This window comes from Leiobunum rupestre, chromosome 10 (genome assembly GCF_980474605.1).
Source record: "Leiobunum rupestre chromosome 10, qqLeiRupe1.1.hap1, whole genome shotgun sequence".
NCBI lineage: Eukaryota > Metazoa > Arthropoda > Arachnida > Opiliones > Sclerosomatidae > Leiobunum > Leiobunum rupestre.
The window spans coordinates 13,806,901-13,828,633 of NC_143393.1; the positions used below are offsets into that span (position 1 = coordinate 13,806,901).

Here is a 21,733-nt window from a genome sequence, read left to right on the forward strand (position 1 = left end):
CCCTGTTTTAGAAATCTTAAAATCTCAATCTGAGTGAAAATTAGGGATACACCGATATAATGGCCTATTTTTCTAATATTGGTATTCTTATTTTAAAAATATTTTAATGAAAAACTTTTAAAATAAAGAAAATTCTTGATTAACTAATGATAATATTTTATTTGATTGGCCACGCCACGGACGCCAAACTTCAGAAGCTAGATCTTACCTTTTTAGACAGGGGTTTACGAGTTTATTAAATAAAAAATTACGGTATTCTATTTGTGATAGAAAATATGTATCACATAAAATGAAAAGAAACATATTCGGATATGCTTTTGCAAACTTTTTTTAAAGAAAAATTAGAATAAAATGGTATGACAGTGCATTGAACTGTCTTTTACAATGATTTTATCATATGCACTACTGTTATGATAGATAACTTTGTTAATATCGGCCAATATTATCAGCCACGAATAGCCGATATATCAGCTGTACCCATATCGATGCATCCCTAGTGAAAATCTGTTCCAAAATCTTGAAATAAGCATAAAAATCCTAAAAAAAAACACATCTTATTCTGAAACCTCAAAATCAATTTCTGAAATCACTTTGAGATTCAAAATCCCATACGCAAAATTTGCGAGGGTCCTTGGTTCTGGGAGTATAAATTAGTTGTGAAATATCATTTTAATTCATTGAAACAGAATGAGAGCATAGACAGTCCAGATGAAATTAAAGATGGCGATGATATCTTTGAAGAACTGTTTCGAGGTTTAAAATCAGCGCCATTGGATAGTTTAACATGGAGGCTGGCCTTAGCATTGGCCAAAGTGAATTTGTCATTTGGAGGACTAGAATCACTGGCACAGCTGTGGAATTTGTTTGTTCAAGAAGTGACCTACAGATGGGAGGAAAACTTGTACTTACCTGGGTGAGTCAATATTTTTTTTTGTTGTTTTTGCCACTACTTATTGCTCAGGTATGTTTAAGTGATTTAAACCTGCCACTTCCATAAGTTCCATTAGAACGTTTTCTTCCTCCTTTCTGATAACAGGGTTGCCACACGTCAGGGGAAAAAGGGAAATGTCAGGTAATTTAAAATGTGCCAGGGAAAGGTCAGGGAATTAAATTTTATCTTGGCACGAGTTATCGTTCTAGCCATCCCTTTACTGGTAATGCTTATCCTGTCGTATCGCGAATGGTAAGATCACTCTGACGGCTTTGGCCCCGCCTACGAGAGAAAAAATCCCCTCTGCGCGCGCTCCCCTCTCACGTAGTTGTTTGTTAAGTTAACACAAGCCGTATTCACACTAGACACTTTGGAACCGTTTTTAAACGGTTTCCGAAGATAAAATTGAACATTTTCGGTGTCAAATGTATTAATAGCCATACGATAAATACATTCGAAAACAAAAGTTTACAATTCCATCTTTCGAAACCGTTTTAAAACGTTTCCAAAGTGTCCAGTGTGAACGCGGCTTTAGTGACGTCAAAAAAACCGTCAGCCACATCGTGACGAAAATCTGCCACGATAAGCATTCCAAGTAGAGGTATGTATTCCTGTTATCATTTATTTCCTTGAAAGTTTGGCTAATTTTTTCAACATTTCAATAACCTTTTTACTGAAGTACAAGTCGATTCAAATTTATTAACTTCTAATAAAAGTAAAATATGAAATAACGAGTTTGACCTTAAAAAGTCAGGGAAAATCTCTTGAAAAGGTCAGGGAATTTGAATATCAAAATTTTGTGGCAACCTTGGATAACCTTTCTGGCAATAGTAGGTATACATAGTGAGCTTGTGAATAGTGTCAAAAATTATTTGTATATTTCGCAACGTATTTCACCAGAATTATGAATTAGGCAAACCGTCTAGTCATCGCCGTATTTCCTGATTGCTGAATAGTTCATTAATTATGCAATAAACTGGGAAAAGAGTTACTCAATATAATGAGATCTTTTGCAATTACAGTAAATTAGGCATTTATTTCCCCATCTAGCGCTTCCTAATTAACTCTTATGTTGGACGCGGCCTGTAAATTAATCAGGTGTGTTGCTTTAAAATATAAACTGCAAATGATTACATTTAAGAAATCCCAAAAAAATCCAACAAAGAAAAATTTGTGTTAAATGTTCTAATTGGAAATAAGGTGTTTACTATCGCCATAAGCCTATCATAAGGTCCCCATAAGTAGAGGTCTACCATACAGTGGCGTAGCTGAGAACTCAGAGGCCCCCACGCACCGCGGGCCCTGCAGACCATCAGCTACGCCACTGCTACCATAGGGGCCCATGGTAACGGCGTTGTCCTGGAGATAAGAAAATGAACGTACGACGATAGGGCAGTAGCGACATCTTCTTTTTCAAAATTTCTACATCTAAATTATAATAATAATAACCAGCTAGGCTAATACGCAAGGCACCACCTTGGGCCTAAGTTATCAAGCGGCTTTTGAAGCCTTTAAATTCAGGTGGCCGGGTTACAATGCGTAGGAGGGTGGTGGCAAGCCCTGCATGCCACGCGAGCCAACAGCTCTCTACACTAACTATTACCGTTAACCTCAACAAGTTTTTATGGAAGGGGAAACCGAAGATCTCGTGGGAAAACCCCTTATTGTCTTACTTGGTAGAGCAGCCACACAAAACGCGTTTAAATCTCACATTTGAAAAATAAATACCTTCAGAAACACAATTCTTATTTCTAATAGCCAGTTTTAGGTTCTGATGAATCATTTTGCAAAGATAAGTCTTAATTTTATGTTTTAAGCGATAAAATTGTGAATAAGCTTTGGCTAATTGTCATTGGTTCTAAGTTAAAACAAGTTGTAGTTAGTGTTAGCAAACCATTTTTCGATTTATCTCCTAGTCCTTTTAATAGACCATTTTATAAAATACTACGAACCCGGGAAGCTCAAATAAGGATTCTCTGGCAAACCTGGCAACTTAGTTGTCTTGATAAATAGTGGATTTTTGATCAAAATTCTACTCATTTAACGGTTATAATTTTATGCAAACCATTATAAATAGTTAATTAACTATATGTCATTGATTTTGTAAATAGTTCAGTTAAGGACTTACTATATTTTGAAATATAGTATCTTCACGTAGGCTGCCTTAGCTATATTTTGAAAATGGATTTTAAGAGTAACGCTTCAGAAAATACCAATCAAATAGGAATGAGCAAAAGCAGAATTTTAAAATCAAAAAATAAATAAGTTGGCAAGTCCTATTGAAGTAGGGCTACGTGGTCTTTGTGAAAGTGTTTGGCCTCTTTAGCTAGGAATTTATTGAAAGGTCTATTAGATTTAAATAAGAAAAATTCCACCCAGTAGTCAGGAAAAATTCAACAACCTTATTTAATTTACTTATGTTATTAGCGAATTGATTTTTTCCACGTGAAAATCGTGATCAGAGCACCGCGAACAATCGGCTAAGACCATTATGTCAGTTCCGATGAACCATGAACTTCAAATATTATTCGGTTTTCTGCCAAGTTGAAACATTTTTCGAAAATCGTTAACCCGTTGAACGCGTCCAATTAGAAAGTAACAGTACAGTTCCACTGTTTAAATTACCATAAAGGTCTCTTTTTATTTCAAACTTGTTTCTGTTTTGAACTTGAAGAATTCCGGAGAGGGGGCTGGTTTTCTACCCCTTTTAAATGTTTTCTTCCGGCATCATAAGGGAAAACTTCTTATCACTTCTATCTGGAGAAGATTCATCCACGAGCCTAATACATAAAAGATCGCTTAACATTCTTAGCGCCTAACTTCATTCCTATGGTACAAACTTCATCTGTACGGTGAAACCTTTCGTCGTGGTAAGGCTGTACAGGAAGTGGAGATTGGCCTCCACCCCCGAACCGTTGCCGCAAATATATATTTTTAGCCCTTTTTACTCGGGTTTGTTGTATAATATTTGGAGGGTGAAATTAAGCGTATCTAATATGGGAACTTTGTTGGAGAATGACGAAGGGGAGTTTTACATCGTGATAGGCCTTTACCGTTAATATATGGGAGAGATGTGCCAGTGATGAGTGATGCGGAACGTGATCTCCGAGGTCGTGCTCGACAAATATTTCTATGCTTTTTTAGATTGCTGAGAATTTTCAAACGGGATGATTCTAAAGTACATTATTCACGCTGTCAATTCGGGGCTCTATATAATTTAAGTGCAACGTTTAAATAATATATACAGACGCACTCGTTTATATATCCAAAATATTGGAAATAATTGACAAATAGTGCCAAAAATCTCATTAAATATTGGGATATGTAAAAATACAATGGAAATATTTGTAAATCAGTATCTGGATAACCGTTCAGTTGAACAATTACGATAAAAGTATCCACAGACCATCTACCCCAAAAAGGACTTGGATCAACCTTGTTAAAATTTCCTCAAAAGTGATGCGGCTTTTTTACAGCGAATAGCGCGTGAAAATTCTTTATTTTACCAAAAAAAAAGTAGGTCGTGCGCGAGCTAGGTTCTACGGTACATTTTTTATTGTGCCTCTACTTGCCGCGAGATGGTGCTCTCTTAAAATATCCGTATCATATTCGAGACATAAAACAATTGGGGTAGGTGGTCTGTGGCCTGACAATGTGAAGTGTAAATAATACATTACTTATTTATAAATCATTCTTTCATGATGTAATGGGGATATGAGAATTATAGCCTATGATACCACCATTGTCGCAATAGGTGCTTAAATAAATCATTAAACAAGGAAATAGCCAAGAAGTAATATTTCCGAGAGCCAGGACCGTAAGGTATTGTTTGTATAGTGTTTGTTGAAATAATGGAAACTTTTCACCTGTAAACAGAACGTCGTGTTTTTGCCAAGCCTTAATATGTCAAAAAAGCTACCTGGTTAAAAGGGAACGCTTGTTGCTGTCGTGAAGGTGAAAAATTTCTATTATTTTAACAAGCACTATATAAACAGTGAATTCCAGGTCCTGGCTCTCGGAAATATTACTTCTTGGCGATATCCTTGTAGGTTGATTTATTGAAGCGTTTATTGTCAAATTTCGTCTGCTTTTTAATCACAACACGTATACATATGTATATCGTGAATGTAATGAACGAAAGGGGAAGTAGACGAACTTTCGATACGAAAAACGCTAGCTACTTTTTTCTTATTTTTTTTCTTACTTAGGTTTTAAATATATGGCTTTACAAACGTTGGTTATTTTGGCACTAATAGAACTAGTAAGTAAGTTGGGGAAAAGCAGGGAATGTAAAGAACTATTAAATACGTGCGAGAAAAGTCGGGGAAAAGTCGGGAAATGTTAAGGTTTAGTAAATGAGTCAGGGGAAATCTGGGAAGTTTAAGAACTAGAAAATAAGCCAGTGAAAAGTCAGGGAATATTAAGAAATATAAAATAAGCCAGTGAAAAATCAGGGAATATTAAGAACTATAAAATAAGCCAGAGAAAAATAAGATAAGTTTAAGAACTATAAAATAGGCTAATGAAAAATCAGATAAGTTTAAGAACTAGAAAATAAGCCAATGAAAAATAGGATAAGTTTAAGAACTAGAAAATAAGCCAATGAAAAATCAGATAAGTTTAAGAACAAGAAAATAAGCCAATGGAATATCAGGGAATATTAAGAACTAGAAAATAAGCCAGGGAAAATCAGATAAGTTTAAGACCTATAAAATAAGCCAGTGAAATATCAGGGAATATGAAGAACTAGAAAATAAGCCAGTGAAATATCAGGGAATGTAAAGAACTATAAAATAAGCCAGTGAAATATCAGGGAATGTAAAGAACTATAAAATAGGCCAATGAAAAATCAGATAGGTTCAAGACCTAGAAAATAATCTAGGGAAAAATCAGAGAAGTTTAAGACCTAGAAAATAAGCCAGGGGAAAATCAGGGAATACTAAGAACTAGGATGTAAGCCGGGAAAAATCGACGAAGTTTAAGAACTAGTAAATTAATCGGGGAAAAAATTAAGAGTTATATGCAATAAAATAAGGCAGGAAAAAATTGAGGAATAGTTAGGGAATTTGAATCTGAAAAACTTCTGACAACTCTGTATTATTTACTTCTGATAAAACCAAAGAATAATTGCCCTTAAAAACGATAGTAACAGGATTTAAAATTATTGAATGAATAAAATTCGAAAACGAGATTTCGGTCCGTCTTTCGCGAATTGAAAGAAATCAATGTCCTGGCGGGCGAAGGTGAGCGGGCTGTAACGAATAGTACAATAGGAGGAGACCCAAGGCGGAGACAGAGTTTTAGCTTGGTCAGTCACTCGGAAATTCCGCCGAAAAGCATTGTTTTATTATCACCATCCGACTTTTATCTTTAAATAAAACCTTTTATAACATGTCGATTCTATAACTGGCAGTTCTATCTAGTTTTACGCATGCCTGAACGAGAATGTCACTTCTGATTTCTCCAAGGAATAGGAGAAAACAAAATTTAATTCCAACCTTATTTTATCGAGGATGAAGCTAAATTAAAGACATTATGTGTTTTTAACCATTCATCCGGTCGTTACACCTAGGAAGGTCTTTCTTCAAACATTACCGTTTTTGTTTTGTTTTACCCATCCAACCCGGAAATATTTCTCTTCCATTGCCATTTACCCTCGAATGAATGCCACTATTTATATATTTAAAAATAAAGAAATATAATTTTTATTTTAACAACTTTATTATCATCGGCGTGTGCAGTTGGTGGGCCCAGGCGCAGCCGACTGTATAGCGTAGACTTTTTGGCCCCAACTGTTACATTTGATTAAAAGAAATTGTGACTATAAGTAAATAAGCTTTTGCTCGTGGGAAATGCTTTTTCAGTTTCTTCTACTTTTAAGTACGTGGATGTCGTATTTAATTAAACCTATAATTATGGATGGTTTTCAATTAAATTTTGGTCGAAATGTCGCGAAGTACACGATCTAATCTAGATAACTTGAACGGTTTGAGAACCAGCTCCTTTTTTCTGAGTAAACGCTTTGTAATTTATATATGTATATATCTACCTGTCCACCGGTATCGGGAGATTTCCATCTTCATTAAAAAGGGGAAATGAAATTCCTTAAAACTAGTTTTCGTAACGAACCCTTGTTAGTGCGCTCGATTCCCATCCAATTTTCTCCGTCACTCGGGGAATTTCCCCACTACATTTCACACGCGAAAACACGTCTAATGTTTTATGGGCTGGTTTAAAATAATGCGATTAAAATAAGGGAACATAAGCGAAATGATTGCTGAAGATGTTCTCTGAATCTGGACACTTTGGTAAATCAGTCTTTATATTCTTAATGTTTTATTTCGCGAGATGTCGCGTACGCGTGAATTGTTAAGTGGGTTGGTATACCCGTTTGAAGGTCACTGAGGTCACCGGTATTTGCCGCGGTTAGAGACGACGGGATTCTGACCCACGTAGATATCGTCGTCCAAGTCTTTCCAGTTATGGTTTCGTCCGTTAGCCGCTGTCCAGTCGGATTCGTATTCAGTCAGGGAGTGTAACGACGACGAAGAAGCCAAACGGCCCTTTTTAGACTTTCCGTTCTGGTTCTTGTGTGGCCGGCCGTTAGTGGCGTACGGGAGATGGGACAGATTGGGTTGCGATTTTCCCACGTCAGCCAGGTGAGGGTCGCTGGCGAAACGAGTAGACAACTGCGAGTAAGATCTGTGGGATTGCCCGTCGGCCGTGGATCTGGGACCCGAGCTGGCAACGCCGTTGGGCGAGCCGATCACGTGAGCACCCGCCGGAAGGATCAACGGAGGGTCGTGGCTCGAGATGTGCGATCGGGCGTCTTCTTGGTAGACGAAGGAAGGGTTGGACAAGGGACCACCGGCGTTGCTGGTGGGCGTTCCGGGTGATTGGTGGTACATTCTAGCCCTGGGTATGCTCCTGCCGCTGTACATGGATAAGGACTCCCATTCGTGTTCCGATTTGATCGCCGGGACGGTGGAGACGTGCAACGGCATTGTCGGTGGTAGTCGAGGTTTCTCGGCGTGCTTGTTCTTGTTGCGCCGCCGACTGAAGCAGCACAGGAAGATGACGACGGCCAGAATGATGACTCCGCAGACGCTGGCGGAAGCAGCGATGACGATCACGTCCAAGTCGGCCGATCGGTGACGCTCGGTTTTGACCTCCTGGCACTGACCGAAAGGCACGTTTCCGCTTCCCGATGAAGCGCTTCCGTTATTCGCGTTACGCACTTCCTCTTCGTTTAGTAGAGCTTCCACCACGCACACGACCAAGCACTGACCAGTCGGGAGTCCTTCCAACGTATAGTTCCTCATGCTGGGTTCCAGTTTAGGCCCTCGACGGAATTCCTTCTCGCCAAAGAAGCGGTACAAGACTCTGAAACCCAGAACTGGGTCTTCGTTCCGAACGCTAGGGTCCGTGTCCCATTTCAAGGTGATGCTGGAATCCTTGGACGAGGCGTCGATCATGGTTACTCGTTGCTGATTGGCGGCCTTTGGCAAGACCGTTATGGAGAATGTGTTGGTGAAGGTCGGTGGCGTTTGTTGGGTGTCGGGTTGCGAGGGGTAAGACTCCAGGGCGTTCGGTTTCACGTCGGGGTCGTCCAAGCTTTTGGCTTCTTTGGTGGATGTGGTATTGACGTTAGTCGCGGGTTGTTCGGTCAGATCGTCTTTGAGCGTCGTGGTTGGTTCTTCCTCGTCGCATTTGAATTCTTCCGGTTCAATCTGGGCGAAGGTCCTTCGACGAAGCTCGGGAGGTGACGAACAGAATTGCGGGTTACGTTCCCGGCTGGTTACTTGCAGATCGGCCACTCTGGTCCATTGCGCGACCCAACGAATATGGCAGTCACACTTGAGATACGAACCTGACAGATACGAGATTTATTTATTTATTATCCGGCATGAAAACCACTTTCTTTACTAACGACGAGTGTACCCGAGGTGTAAATCACCGATTTTGATGAAATTGTAGACCTTGGGGTAACATGAATTTTTACCAAGGGAAAAGTTACGCTGGGCTTCCGTTTTGCTATGGCAACCGAAAATGTTTTTGACAACTTAAAATGAAAAAATCTACATTTAAAAAAGCATGTGAAAATTTTTGAAAACCCAAAATTAAAATTAAAATTTCAACTAAAATGCTAAATTTTAACAATTTTGGGTGAAATCCATCAAGTAGCCCCCCTGTGAAACCGAGAAAATCCCATGCTTTTTTAAATGTAGATTTTTTCATTTTATGTTGTCAAAAACATTTTCGGTTGCCATAGCAAAACGGAAGCCCAGCGTAACTTTTCCCTCGGTGAAAATTCATGTTATCCCAAGGTCTACATACCCCCCGAGTTTCATCAAAATCGGTGATTTACACCTCGGGTACACTCCTCGTAAGCTTACCTCCAATGCTAAGTCCTCTGAGTGTGCTGTTCAAGTGACTAAAGGCCTCCTCCGGTAAGGTAGCCATTGGGTTGCCATCCAAAGCTAATAAGGTCAAATAGGAATTGCTAGCGAAAGCCGCCTTTGGTATCTTTCTAATGCCGTTGAAGCCAAGATCGAGAACCTTCAAAGAGTGGAGTTTCAGTTAGGTACGCTTTACGAGAGACATTAATAGTCCTAATTTACTTACCCTTAACTCTCCGAGTATGGCGAGCGCGTCTTGCGGGAACTCCACGAGTAGATTGTTCAATAAGGACAAGGAGCTCAGGGTGGTATTGACGCCCATAAAAGCTCTGCTGTCCAGACGGGCGATTCTGTTCCTTTCCAAATTCAAGGCTGTCAACTGGGACACGCCATTCAGAGGATTGTCGCCGCCGGACGCGGGCGCCCCGACCGACGCTATTTGGTTCTGGGCCAAATCCAGGAAGGCCACCGACGACAGCCTGCCGACGGCTTGGGGTATGACCTCGAAGCCGACCCCCTTCATGTTCAAGTTCTTCAAGGTCCCTTCCATACCCTTGAAAGCCTCGTTGGCCAGGACTAGTTTCTTGTTATCGGCCAACTTCAAAGTGGTCAAGGGGACCCCCTCGAAAGCTCCGTTGTCTATTTTGGCCACGCGGTTATTGGACAAGTCCAGTTGCTTCAAGGAGGAGAGGGCCTTCAGGGCGGAGGTTGGCACTCGCGTTAATTTATTGTCCTGCAAGTTAAGACTCGTCAGTCGGTTCAAGCCGCGAAAGGCGTTCTCCGAAATGTTCTCGATATTGCACTTGGCCAGGTGCAAAGACTGAATGTCCAGCCCCGCGAACGAGTCATCTTCGAGCGTCGGGATGGAGGCGTTGTTGACGTACAACAAGTCTATGGCCGTACCACCGCCTCCACCGTTCTCGGCTTTCAAGGCCGTCAGCAACAACCTGAAATCTACGGGATTACATTGTATGGACAACCGCTGGGCGGCGTTGGTGGCGCAGATGCAGTCTGAATGAAGATCCGAAAGGTCCTTGGACCAAGGGCATTGAGCTTGACTCCCCGACCAAGATAGTACGCACACGATAAGCGACGCTCTTACGAGCAGAATGGCGGACCTCGTCAACGTCTTCATCTTTTAACGCCCTCTAGCGGGACCTACGGAAAAGGAAAAGGTTGATAAATAATGGCTTTATAATTTGGAGGGGGCCAACGAAATCTTAGCGTTGAAAAATGATTGATAATTTTTTGCGCCCTTGAAATATTTCGACGCGATTTGGGAGGGGGGGGGAGACTAGATAATTCAAATTTCTACAATAGTACTGTTGTTGGTACAAACACGAGCCCTTATTTTCCCTAAATTAGCAGTTACTTTTATACAGAGGCACGTCCGTTGTAAAAAAAAGCCGGATATGAAATTTTAAAAATTTGAATAAAAATATCTTTCGTTTTTTATTATTATTCTAATATAAGAGGTTCTTTGCGCTTCTAACCATTGTTTACTTTCAACCTTGTCTACGCCGATAAAATCAAATCCCTGAAGAAGGAGAATTTTAACGAAATATCTGACGTTGTGATTGTACGACGAATCTTATTTTCTATTTGAGAAGACTGTGATACTTCGCAAATAAATATTCAGGGTTCGTACGCGACCTGGAAAACATGGGAATTTGAAAACTGTTCCAAGAAGTCAGGGAAAAGTTAGGGTATTTGAAAACTGTTCCAAAATGTCAGGGAAAAGTCAGGGAGTTTGAAAACGGTTCCGAAAAGTCAGGGAATTTGAAAACGGTTCCACAAATTCAGGAAAGTGTTAGGGAATTCGAAAATGGTTCCCAAAAGTCAGATAAATAAATATTTGAAAAATGTTTTAAAAATACATATTAAATATTTGGCAAGATTAAACCTCAAACCTTCCACTCATTTTTCAAAAATGGTCAGGAAAAACCTGGAAAAGTCAGGGAAATTCTTTCGGAAAATTTCGTACGAACCCTGATATTGGCCTCGTTGACTGTTTAACGAGAGCAAATTTCTTTTTAGTAATAATTTCCGCAAGTTTGAACAGTTGAACTCGAAAGCGTCAACTTTCGAGAAAGGGAGAAAACCTCGCCACACCCGTACCGAGTTTAAAGGTAGTCTACCCCTGGAAACATTTCCCCGATGTTTTGTAAGGCCCCAATTTCTACCCACCGTTGCTGCTAGTCTAGATTTTTCGTGGGCGTCTCGAGGTACCTTTTTCGCGCCCCCTTTTAGTAAATTCCACCCACTGGATAGAAAGTTGAGAAGATATATTTCTCTCCTCGCCTGTGTTTAGGTTGGGTTGTATTCCAGACGGAGTTCCTCGCGTACGCGACTCCTCCCTAACGCCACGGAGATGTCAATGCATCAACTGCTAATTTATGGTTTAAGCCCAACAAAACAAAAAGCAATTTAAATGCCCGTTTCGTTTTGTCGTCTTATTATTTGGTGTCAATGTTTTCGACCAAATGACGATAGTTTTGAACGACGCCACCTGTTCTAAACAACCCAGTATTTTATGAATTTAAAATAATATTTTTTGGCGCTGTGTTTAATACTTTTCCGGTTTGAGATTACGTATTCAGTTATCAATTAATATTTAATGAATTTCCATATTAATAATATTGACAACTATTTGCATATTGGGGTAACGGTGTCGATATAATTTCTGCATTGATAAAACATAGTACTAGATAATTTTTCGTAGTTTACCCGTTGAAATTTTGTTTGTCAATCAAAAACTCAGGTACAATTAAAATGTTTTTAACACTACTAGAAATCTTCGCTGGTTCGGCCAATTATTAAACTAAATTTCCTTAAAATAAGTATTTAAATTTGATCAGAAATTTTTCTATATTTTCCAAAAAATATCTGCCATAAATCCCTATAAATTGACTACAAATTTCCTAATTTTATTAGTTTTTGGTTGGTCAAATGGGTTTTTATTTAAAACAGTTATAATCTTTTTAATAACTAAATTAGGTATTTGTTCCCTTCCGTCAAAAGATTCAAACTGCCATCTATTATAAATAAAAAGCATTAAAGTCGAACATCTAATGGCTTCTCTTTAAATGTTTGTTTCCCTGCCTGTAAGCAATTTTCGAATCGGCAGTTTCGAGATGTTTCACCCTAAAAGTAAAACAACATTGACGAGTAAAGAGGGAGTCAACGCTAACATCGCGGCCATGTTCCTCAAGAAAGAGAGAAAAAAGATTTACCGTAGTTCTTGTTACACCCCAAAGTTTTCGAAAGGGCGAATTCCGAGATATTTTTTTCACCCACCCCACTCAACGTATAATTTCGTTTTGGGAAGATCTGTTTTTTTTGGCCCGAACTTTCTCGGTAAGCCTGGTCTCGGCTTTAACACCACCGCGGGAATTTCGAGGCGTTTTATCTACTGCCTTTGAGGTCGATGTTCCGCGGAATATCTCATCCAAATTCTTCGCCCCGAGGTCACGGACAAAGAGCCTCTGGCCACTGGTTCTGTCTTTGGGGTGTACCCGTTGATGGGCTCTCGCGGGGGGGAAAATAATGCTTTTTAATGAATCTACTTTTTATTCATTAGGGCTTTTGTTCCGTTGCCGATTAGGCTCTCAACTCTTTACGAGGTTCTAATAAATAACTCTCCAGTGCCAGACTAGACTTTACGTCTTAAACTATAAACTACCACAGTTATACCTTAGGTTATTTGTAACCAGAAAAATCGAACGCATTCCAGCTTCTTGAGATATTTACGTGTCTGGGATGAAATTTATAATTTTTTTTCCCTCTTTGGTTATTTTTATTCTACCAAAATGTAAGCTTTTCGAAATCGAACGTGGTATATTTAATAAATTTTAACTCGCGAAACCAACTATACCGGTATTTTATTTGTTAGGCGGATTCTTTAAAGTAAAAACACCCGCGTCATCTCCCAAAAATGTGGACTATTCAAAAACCCGTTAATTAACACTCAGCGCGACTTATCGTTGCCCCCGTTTCAATCTTTACAAATTGAAATATGCTTATTTTGTTAAGCGTAAAAATACATTTCTAGGTCTTACATTTTTATTCAGTCTTTAAACAAAAGGTTTGAATAGTATTGAGCGTAAGCCTAGATTTAGAGATTTCAATAGAAAGCCTAAATCGGTTAAGAATCCGAACCGAAACCCACGCATTCAAGGTCCTTTAAAATTTATAACCCCCCTGATTTATTGGCAGCGCAGCGTGTTCAAATAAATTGGATATTTGAAAAGGTGGTCTGAGGTTGATAAAAATGGTACTAAATTTATTTCCATACGAGTGTGTTTTTTATCGCTGTAAATTGTAACCGAAGCCGCTCGAGGGCAGAGGCTGAGTTGCTTTTCATTTAACGTAAGAAACGAAGAAGTATTAAAAAAAAAAAAGATAACAGAAAATTACTTTTGAAAAAGCTAACGAACTCTGGGAAATTTGTAAGGTCGAATCTTCTGGATCCGAGATTTCCCTTTGGATGCACCTGTGGGCATATGTAATTTCAGCTTTGGGTCGCCGGGTTTTGGGGGTTTTGGGTTTTTAGGGGTTAATTTATATTTTAAATTAACGGGTTTTGGAATATTTAATTAAATCGTATCTTACGATAGGGTATTTTTAATCGGCATTTTATTTAAAATAAAGATTTTATATAACTAGTATACGTTTTTGGACATATTGTTTCTACGGCTCGCTAGTTTCCCTGTCTCTCGGTAGAGGAAGCCCGTTTCGGGTCACATCACCTCTTGTTAAGCTTATTTGTTTAGCAGACTTTGACTATACAATGAATTACCTTTCATCTTCATATGAATTATTAAAGGGCCTTAAAACTAAATCTAAAACTCGTCCGTTAACACGCGCTGCTTATTTTTAACGTAACTAGCGCCAATTACCCCTAGCGTCTGTTAAACCTGGTTAACGTTCAAAATGTCCCAATTTGAATACTTGCATTTTATAAAAACAATCCGTTTCACTATAAATAATTTTCCTAAATTACTGGTTTTTCCTTTCCGAAACGATCTGATAAGTACGATAGGGTTTCCATTTTTCCCAAACAAGGATCTGTTAGAAAGGTAATATTTTCGCAAACACAACTACCTCTTGTTTGTCGATTGTAGTATGTCAAGCGAGTCAAATTTCCCCTTGGTGGAGGGGAAATTCAAGGCCCCTAAAAGTCTGGAGAGAAAGTCAAGTTTTTCGGTGAAAAACGTTTTGCGGTACGAAGTAAGGAAACACCGGCTGTTGCTAATTGTGCCGGAACTGCGAAAACGTTAGAGTGGGCATTTTTTGGAAATCACTATCTCAGCTCGCGAGTAGCTCGTGCTCTCCTGACATATTTCGAGGCCCAATTCAGACATTGTAAACCTGGAAATATCGCGTAGAATTAATTTTCTTTGGTAACAATCTAGAAAATTTTTGGGGGGTCAGAAATTTTACCGAAATGGCACAAATTTTCATATTTAATAATAAATAAAAATATATAATAATATAATAGTTTTTTGTTACTAAAGATTTGCCTTCATTACTTTTCTCATATCCAGGGTGTTTCAAATGGTTATGCAAAAATTTTAAGGAGTTGTAGGGGTGAGTTAAAAGAGCGCCAGAGAGATTCAAAGTGTGGCCTACTAGCCCCTGGAAGTAGGCTGCAACAAGCGCAAAACCAAGCAGCAGGGCAATGCGAACATTAAGGTTTGGGTTCGTGTGATAGGTAAAAAAGGACTTTGTAAACAAATCGAGGTAACCAGCTTAAAAAAGTAAACTTAAACAGTATTTAAAGTCACTGCTGCTTGGTTTTGTGCTTGTTGCAGCCTACTTCCAGGGGCTAGTAGGCCACACTTTGAAGCTCTCTGGTGCTCTTTTAACTCATCGTAGGAATATGGGGGATAAACATGCATACTTCTCAGCTCACCCTTAAAATTGTGCATAACCTTTTGTAACACCCTGTATAATAATATAGAACCAGTTTAGTTTAAATGTCAACCATGAAATGGGTAATCCTATATCTCATCATGAAAAGATTGGTTACATTTGGTAAGTGTTGGCGACATAGTAAGATAAAATCAAAGGTTTTATCTTACTATCTTAAAACCTGGAGATATCAGTTGAAATTGGTGTGTCTCGCCCTATTCTTAAGATAATGTATATCTCTCTAAGGCACTCGGGTTAAACGCGTTTACTGTTAGCTCATCTCTCTTCTCTTAATTTTCCGAGGAAAGTGCCTGCTTTTTTATTCCCTCAAAAATAATTGAATACAGCTAAAGCTCTCTTACGCTCGGCTCAATAAAAAATAGCTTACGTTAGTGCCATCAAACAGCTCATCGAACATAAAAACTGAATCAGTTCTGTAAAAAACACTGAAAACTTACACTAAGTCTATCATACAGTGTTCTTAAAAAGCCACCTTTTTGGAGAAAAGTCCAGGCCAGTGGCAAATAGTGGAAAAGTGGCTAATAATGAAAAATTGATTTTCAAAGCTTAAAAAAGTAATTGGAATTAAATTTTTAACAAGTTTATTGTTAAAATGTCTTAGTTTACACTGAACTTACAATGTTAATTATAATTAATTATTCTAAAAAAATTAGACTATTCTAATGTTAATCAGAATCTGACCATTCCTATGCGTATATATTTGCCTTAAGTAGCCCAAATCTGAAATTTCGGTGTTCAAATATTTTTTATTATTATTTTATACTTTTCTGTGGTAAAAATATTTACTGGCCACTTTTGGCCAGATTGGCCACTAAATTCACTTCTCCAGGCTGCAATTTTCCACTATTTTCCTCACTATTCTCCATCTGAAATTTTCCACCTCGGACCACTGCTATCATATTGCCTACTTAATAAACAAAAATTTAGAACTACCAAAATATTCTAAAAATCTAATTATTATTCGCTCGTCTCAGTTTGTCGAGAGTTTAAGAATAAAAATGGCCTCTCCTCTGAATTATTTGAAAGGTACCGCTCATTCTAACTCCGAACCGCTCTAAAATGAGCGGAACGTGCGCATCACTGCTATTTCGACATCCAGCTTGGGTTCCTCGCGAATCTTTGACCCACAGCGTTGAAAGTAGAAAGGCCGTTGAAAGTCGAGCCTGTTGAAGAAATTTTTAAAAACGCACGCGTTTTCTTTCTGACCCAAAAACGCACTTCTAAAACTCGTCCTGGTTTTTACTCATTTTCAAATAATGTACATAAGCTGTATGTCTTTGACTCGCCTCTCTTCCTAGAAGTGCCATCAAAATTTGCATGAATGTAGTTTTTTAGCGGTTGACGATAAACGTGTTTTTATGGAAAAATATCTCCAAGTAAAAATTACCGCCTTTTCAGATCGTAATTTTTACGAAATAAATAAAGTATCTACTTCCAAGTTCGTGTTTGAATATTAAGTTCGGTTTTTGATAAATAACGAAAACGGAATTTTTGTACTCAAAAAATATTTACGAATGGTAGCAGTGATCCCATTTTGAAGAGTTTTATTGGGTTTAGGGTTATTAAGATTTTCTATATTTATCTATACGGGTTTGTTTATGTTTATCTAGACTGTCACCTTGTTTTTAAAATTTTCTGTTAACCTTCAAACTTGACATATTTATGAGTGTTTTTAAGGCACATTTTGTAAGCCACCCATATTTTAAGATGATAGAATTGAAATCCTGGTACGACTGGGTAAATTAAACTTATATATTTATCCGATACCCGACCACCCGTTGAAGAGACATCACCCAGCGTTTGAAATACACCAATATCCTCATACTTTGAAAGAAATAATTTGCGTAATTGCACGACGATTTTCCGACTGATTACGTATCCGACTGGCCTTTACTTTACCACAATGAAAGCGGCGCGGTTTAAAGCCTAGGGCCACATTCGAGTTTGTCCAGTTTGGTAAGATCGGAGATGGCCGTCCTAGTGGCAATTTGACCTCCCAGTCAAAATTACTTTTATAGAGAAGCTAAAGTAATTAAGGATCTTTCGAGTCATTTTAGGCCAACGGGCACGTGTTGAACGAATCATCATCCGAAATTATAACTTAATAATAAAGGATGACATAAAAAACTGTCGTATTTTGCCCAAGGTCTTCCAGGTATAAATTGTGACGAAGAGGGAAAACTGGAAATTCTCAACGGAAATAGCGTGCGCGTACCAATCAACACCCGGAGGAGATTTTCAACTCGTACAATGGTAGATAATAAAAGCTATTATACTCGGTGAAAATTAACAATTTTTGATTTTCGTGGCGTCTTTGACCATTGTCCCTAAGACTTTCCATTGTTCCGGTGCCTTTGATTCCTATTCCATTGTTTCATCTCGCGGATGATATTCAACCTGACGGTTTTTCTACCGTTTATAATGTATATATACGACAATATTCGTGTCAATATGCCATTGAAATGGAATTACTGGCCAGGTTAACACTTCACTTGGGTCAATGTTACCTGAGACTACTAAAGTCGTCGAAAGTTATCGGAAGCAATTGTCTGCCGTTGTTTCAGAAGAGGTATTTTCCAAATCGTCGCCGTTAAAACAAAACCACGTATCTTTTCGGTGGCCTTTTTGAGAAAAATGGATTTTTAATTTTGCAGGGACTTGTGAAATCGCGTGTTAGGTTTTTACACGCGAGTTAATTTTATAGTTAAATAATTTCGTTTCACTATTGAATTTATGAGGATTTTAATTTAAAAATATTTTGCTAAAGGGGAATTTTTAGAGATACGTGGTCTCGCGTCATGTAGTGAGATAGGAGATGACAATAAACAAGATACGTGCTTTTGCGCGAAACGCGTTTTGAATATCAAAGATACGTTTAAATGTTTTCTCGATTTAAAAAAAGAAATTCAATTGCAACCTATTAATGTTTTTAACGTTATATATGTAAATTAAGGTGTAGAATCTGAATATGTCAATTTTGACCAAACCACGTATCTCAAGTTACGTGGTTTTGTTTTAACGGCGACGAAATAGGAACTTTGCACTCACGATCGCCAAAAAAATCAACGTGTTAATTTATATAAATATATAAAATGTTTACTGTCCAATCCTTAGTCTTTGGTTACGTACAATTTTGAAACCAGGGCATATTTTAGTGGGGAGTTCTGCCGTATTTGGGTAGTTATAAAATTGAGTATACTAGCCAAATGTTTTGTTTGGAAGTCATTTTGGGTAGTGATAAAATCGGTTTTAACATCTTATTGTTTTTGTAAAAAGTGACATAATTACCAATATTATCGTATTATTTTTGGTTAATTTTGGGTAGTTCCATGAAATCCATAAAATAGGTACTTTTGGAACCATAGGAGTGGGTTTTATTAAGAATGGCAGTAGTCCGTTGAACTGACAAGGAGAGTACCCGAGGTGTTTATTGCCGATTTAGTTCAAAGTCGGCCGTAATGTGGACCTATATGAGGTATGAAATTTCCCAAAAGGAGACGTTGCACTACCCATTAGATTTGCCATGGCAACCGAAATTTTTTTTGACCACTTACAACCAAAATAAGATATTTCCCTTATTTTACCCAAAATGTGTTACAAATTTACCCAAACTTGATGAAATTTACCTAAATGTGGTAACCGAGAAAATCCCATGCTTTTTTAAATGGAGATTTTATTGTTTTAAGTGATCAAAAACATTTTCGGTTGCTATAGCAAAACGAATGGTTAGTGCAACGTCTCCTTTTGGGAAATTTCATATCTCATATAGGTCTACATTTCGCCCAACTTTGAACAAAATCGGTGTGTTACACCTCGGGTAGTCTCCTTGTGAGTTACTTGAATTTTCAGTTAGAAACTATTTAGAATAATAATAATCACTTTGTAAAATTATTTCATGTAACTATATAATACAAATTTGAATTTGAGATACCACCCTATGCCCAAGTCATCTATAGCGACTACTGAAGCCATTAATTCAGGCGGCCGGGTTAAATCGCGGTGGAGGATGGTGGCAAGCCCTTCGTGCCACGCGAGTCAACAGCTCCCTACACTAGCTTGTGTATTCAAATAATCAATTTATTTACTGATTTTACTCCATATTAGTGACAGAAAATATGTTTGATCTAACCCAACCTTTCTATTACAAACCTTTAAATTGAAAGAAATGACTCAAAATTTTAATATCTTTTAGCAAGAAGAGTAGCGATGCTACGAGCAAACGGGTTACGAACTAGTCTATCGGGATCACGAAGGCAGGGTATTTATTCATCCATTCTCGTCTCAATGACGTATACGAAGTCAAGTAGATGTCTCGTACATCCTACAACGCGGATAATTATGCTAGACACGATATCCCGTCTTTAGGTCCTCCTCGCAATTTGCATTCGTTAACGATTGAAATTGAAATTATCTCGTGGCAGTCGGTCGCGGTATCTAGCTAAGACTCGGCTCTTCATCACTTATCCGCTGTTGTGACATCCGTTCGTCGTCCGCAAACGCTCGTGCGGCTGTCTCGCCATTCCAATCCATTACCATTATAGACTTACACGTACGACGCGCCTGCAATTTCGACGAATACGATTTACGCTTACTATGTATTATACCATTATCAATTCAGACTGTAAATTATTTTCTTTTAGGCGAATCTTAAGAGCATTTTATTATCATTACGTTCATTGTTTTGTTCGGGACGGTAGCTTTTATTCAAACGTCACGTAATTCCAATAACACTCAATTATACAAACTCAGAAACACAAACCTGTGAAAAATGTATGATTTCTCCAATCCGCTAAACAAAATCACTCCAGGCTATTCCGCATTTTTGTTACTTTCACTAAAATCGAGTCCGAAAAACTGAATACAAAGTCGGTGAAATCTTCTTCTTTGAAAAGACGCGGGATTTAGAAGGACGGTCGCGTTCGAACTAGCATCGCGAACGGCGACCCGCGAATGACGACCCGCGAATGACGAAGATGATACGCGGTATGAAGATCAAAAAACCTCCTCGTCTCAATGCCCGAAATTCACGCGTGGGCTTCGCCAATTCTACCAAACTCGAGCGAGAAAGTGTACAACTTTTCAACTTCTTCGACTCGCTAGAAAGTCAGGTTCCTCGCCCTCCACTCAGTTTCTTCTGGTAGCGTTTTGACTCGAACTACCGTACAGAAAAGACACAACCCCCCTTCGACCGTTTCCCCTCTTTCATACCTGGTTCCTTTGCTCCCCCCCCCCCGCCTCTGTTTTAATGGAGAAAAAAATTTCGATGAACAGGTTTTCAACTATATACCCGGTCGAGTCCATTTTTTGATCGAAACTGCGCTACGTACGCTTTCTTGGAAAACTTTCCCGTCTGTTCTGGTGGCGGTGTTTGGAAGCCAATCAAGCGGGCATTTTATTTGTAAGATTTCGAACTAACTGTTAGGATTACTCTACGCAGATGGATTCTGACGAAATTAAGCTCGACGAATCGGTTGAACCATTCAACCATTTAAATGGGCTAATTTTATGACTTTTTCATTTATTTGGGGGGAATTCGGTATAAAATTTACTTCGTTTTTTGTGGAACGATGACCGTTTCCACATCGCGTATTTTATAGATTCGATGTTTTGACGCTTTAAAGGAAAGGTGCGCGTTTGAAATTGATCCGCCTGTCATGTCTATGATTAGCTATTCCTTTAACTTTCTTTGACCCATATTTTTAGCACATTTCAAAAATTAATACGCTGCACATTTCAATTAATCGGGAGATTTGCTGAAGTGTATTGGACTGTTAGGATATGGTTGAAGTGATATTTTTACAGGTCTATAATTCATTATTATCTCGAACCAATAGTAAGTTCCTCGCGAATGAAGAGCAAATGTCGACCAACTTGTTTGACTCTCACAAATCAAAAGAATTAGCATAATATTGTTGGTCAAACGAATTTTATTTCCTTGCAAATGAAGAGCAAATGTCTTCGAACTTGTTTGCCTCGCAGTACGAACAGTTTTGCTAAATATTGTTGATCAAACGAATTGTATTTCCTTGCGAATGAAGAGCAAATGTCTTCGTACTTGTTTACCTCACAGTACGAACAGTTTTTGCTAAATATTGTTGATTAAACGAATTGTATTTAATTGCGAATGAAGAGCAAATGTCTTCGAACTTGTTTACCTCACAGTACGAACAGTTTTTGCTAAATATTGTTGATCAAACGAATTTTATTTCCTTGCGAATGAAGAGCAAATGTCTTCTAACTTGTTTACCTCGCAGTACGAACAGTTTTTGCTAAATATTGTTGATCAAACGAATTTTATATCCTTGCGAATGAAGAGCAAATGTCTTCTAACTTGTTTACCTCGCAGTACGAACAGTTTTTGCTAAATATTGTTGATCAAACGAATTGTATTTCCTTGCGAATGAAGAGCAAATATCTTCTAACTTGTTTTCCTCACAGTACGAACAGTTTTCGCTAAATATTGTTCGTC

The 21,733-nt window shown here is 38.4% G+C and overlaps 2 protein-coding genes across 2 annotated transcripts in view; one reads left to right on the top strand and one right to left on the bottom strand.

Annotated features, from left to right (window-relative positions):
* The window catches only part of Rab3GAP1 (RAB3 GTPase activating protein subunit 1), an 88,914-nt gene that overhangs the window by 3,660 nt on the left and 63,521 nt on the right, over positions 1-21,733 (top strand). The window contains exon 12 of the mRNA XM_090160080.1: positions 687-913. Within this exon, the coding sequence (XP_090016206.1) occupies positions 687-913 (227 nt within the window). The remainder of the gene's footprint in view (positions 1-686; positions 914-21,733) is intronic.
* LOC149924471 (uncharacterized) lies at positions 6,654-20,232 on the bottom strand. The gene is made up of 4 exons (XM_090160081.1): positions 20,024-20,232; positions 9,557-10,488; positions 9,328-9,490; positions 6,654-8,801 (listed from the first exon to the last, which is right to left on the bottom strand). The coding sequence occupies exons 2-4, from the start codon at positions 10,463-10,465 to the stop codon at positions 7,339-7,341; spliced, it is 2,535 nt and encodes an 844-aa protein (XP_090016207.1). The 5' UTR covers positions 10,466-10,488; positions 20,024-20,232; the 3' UTR covers positions 6,654-7,338.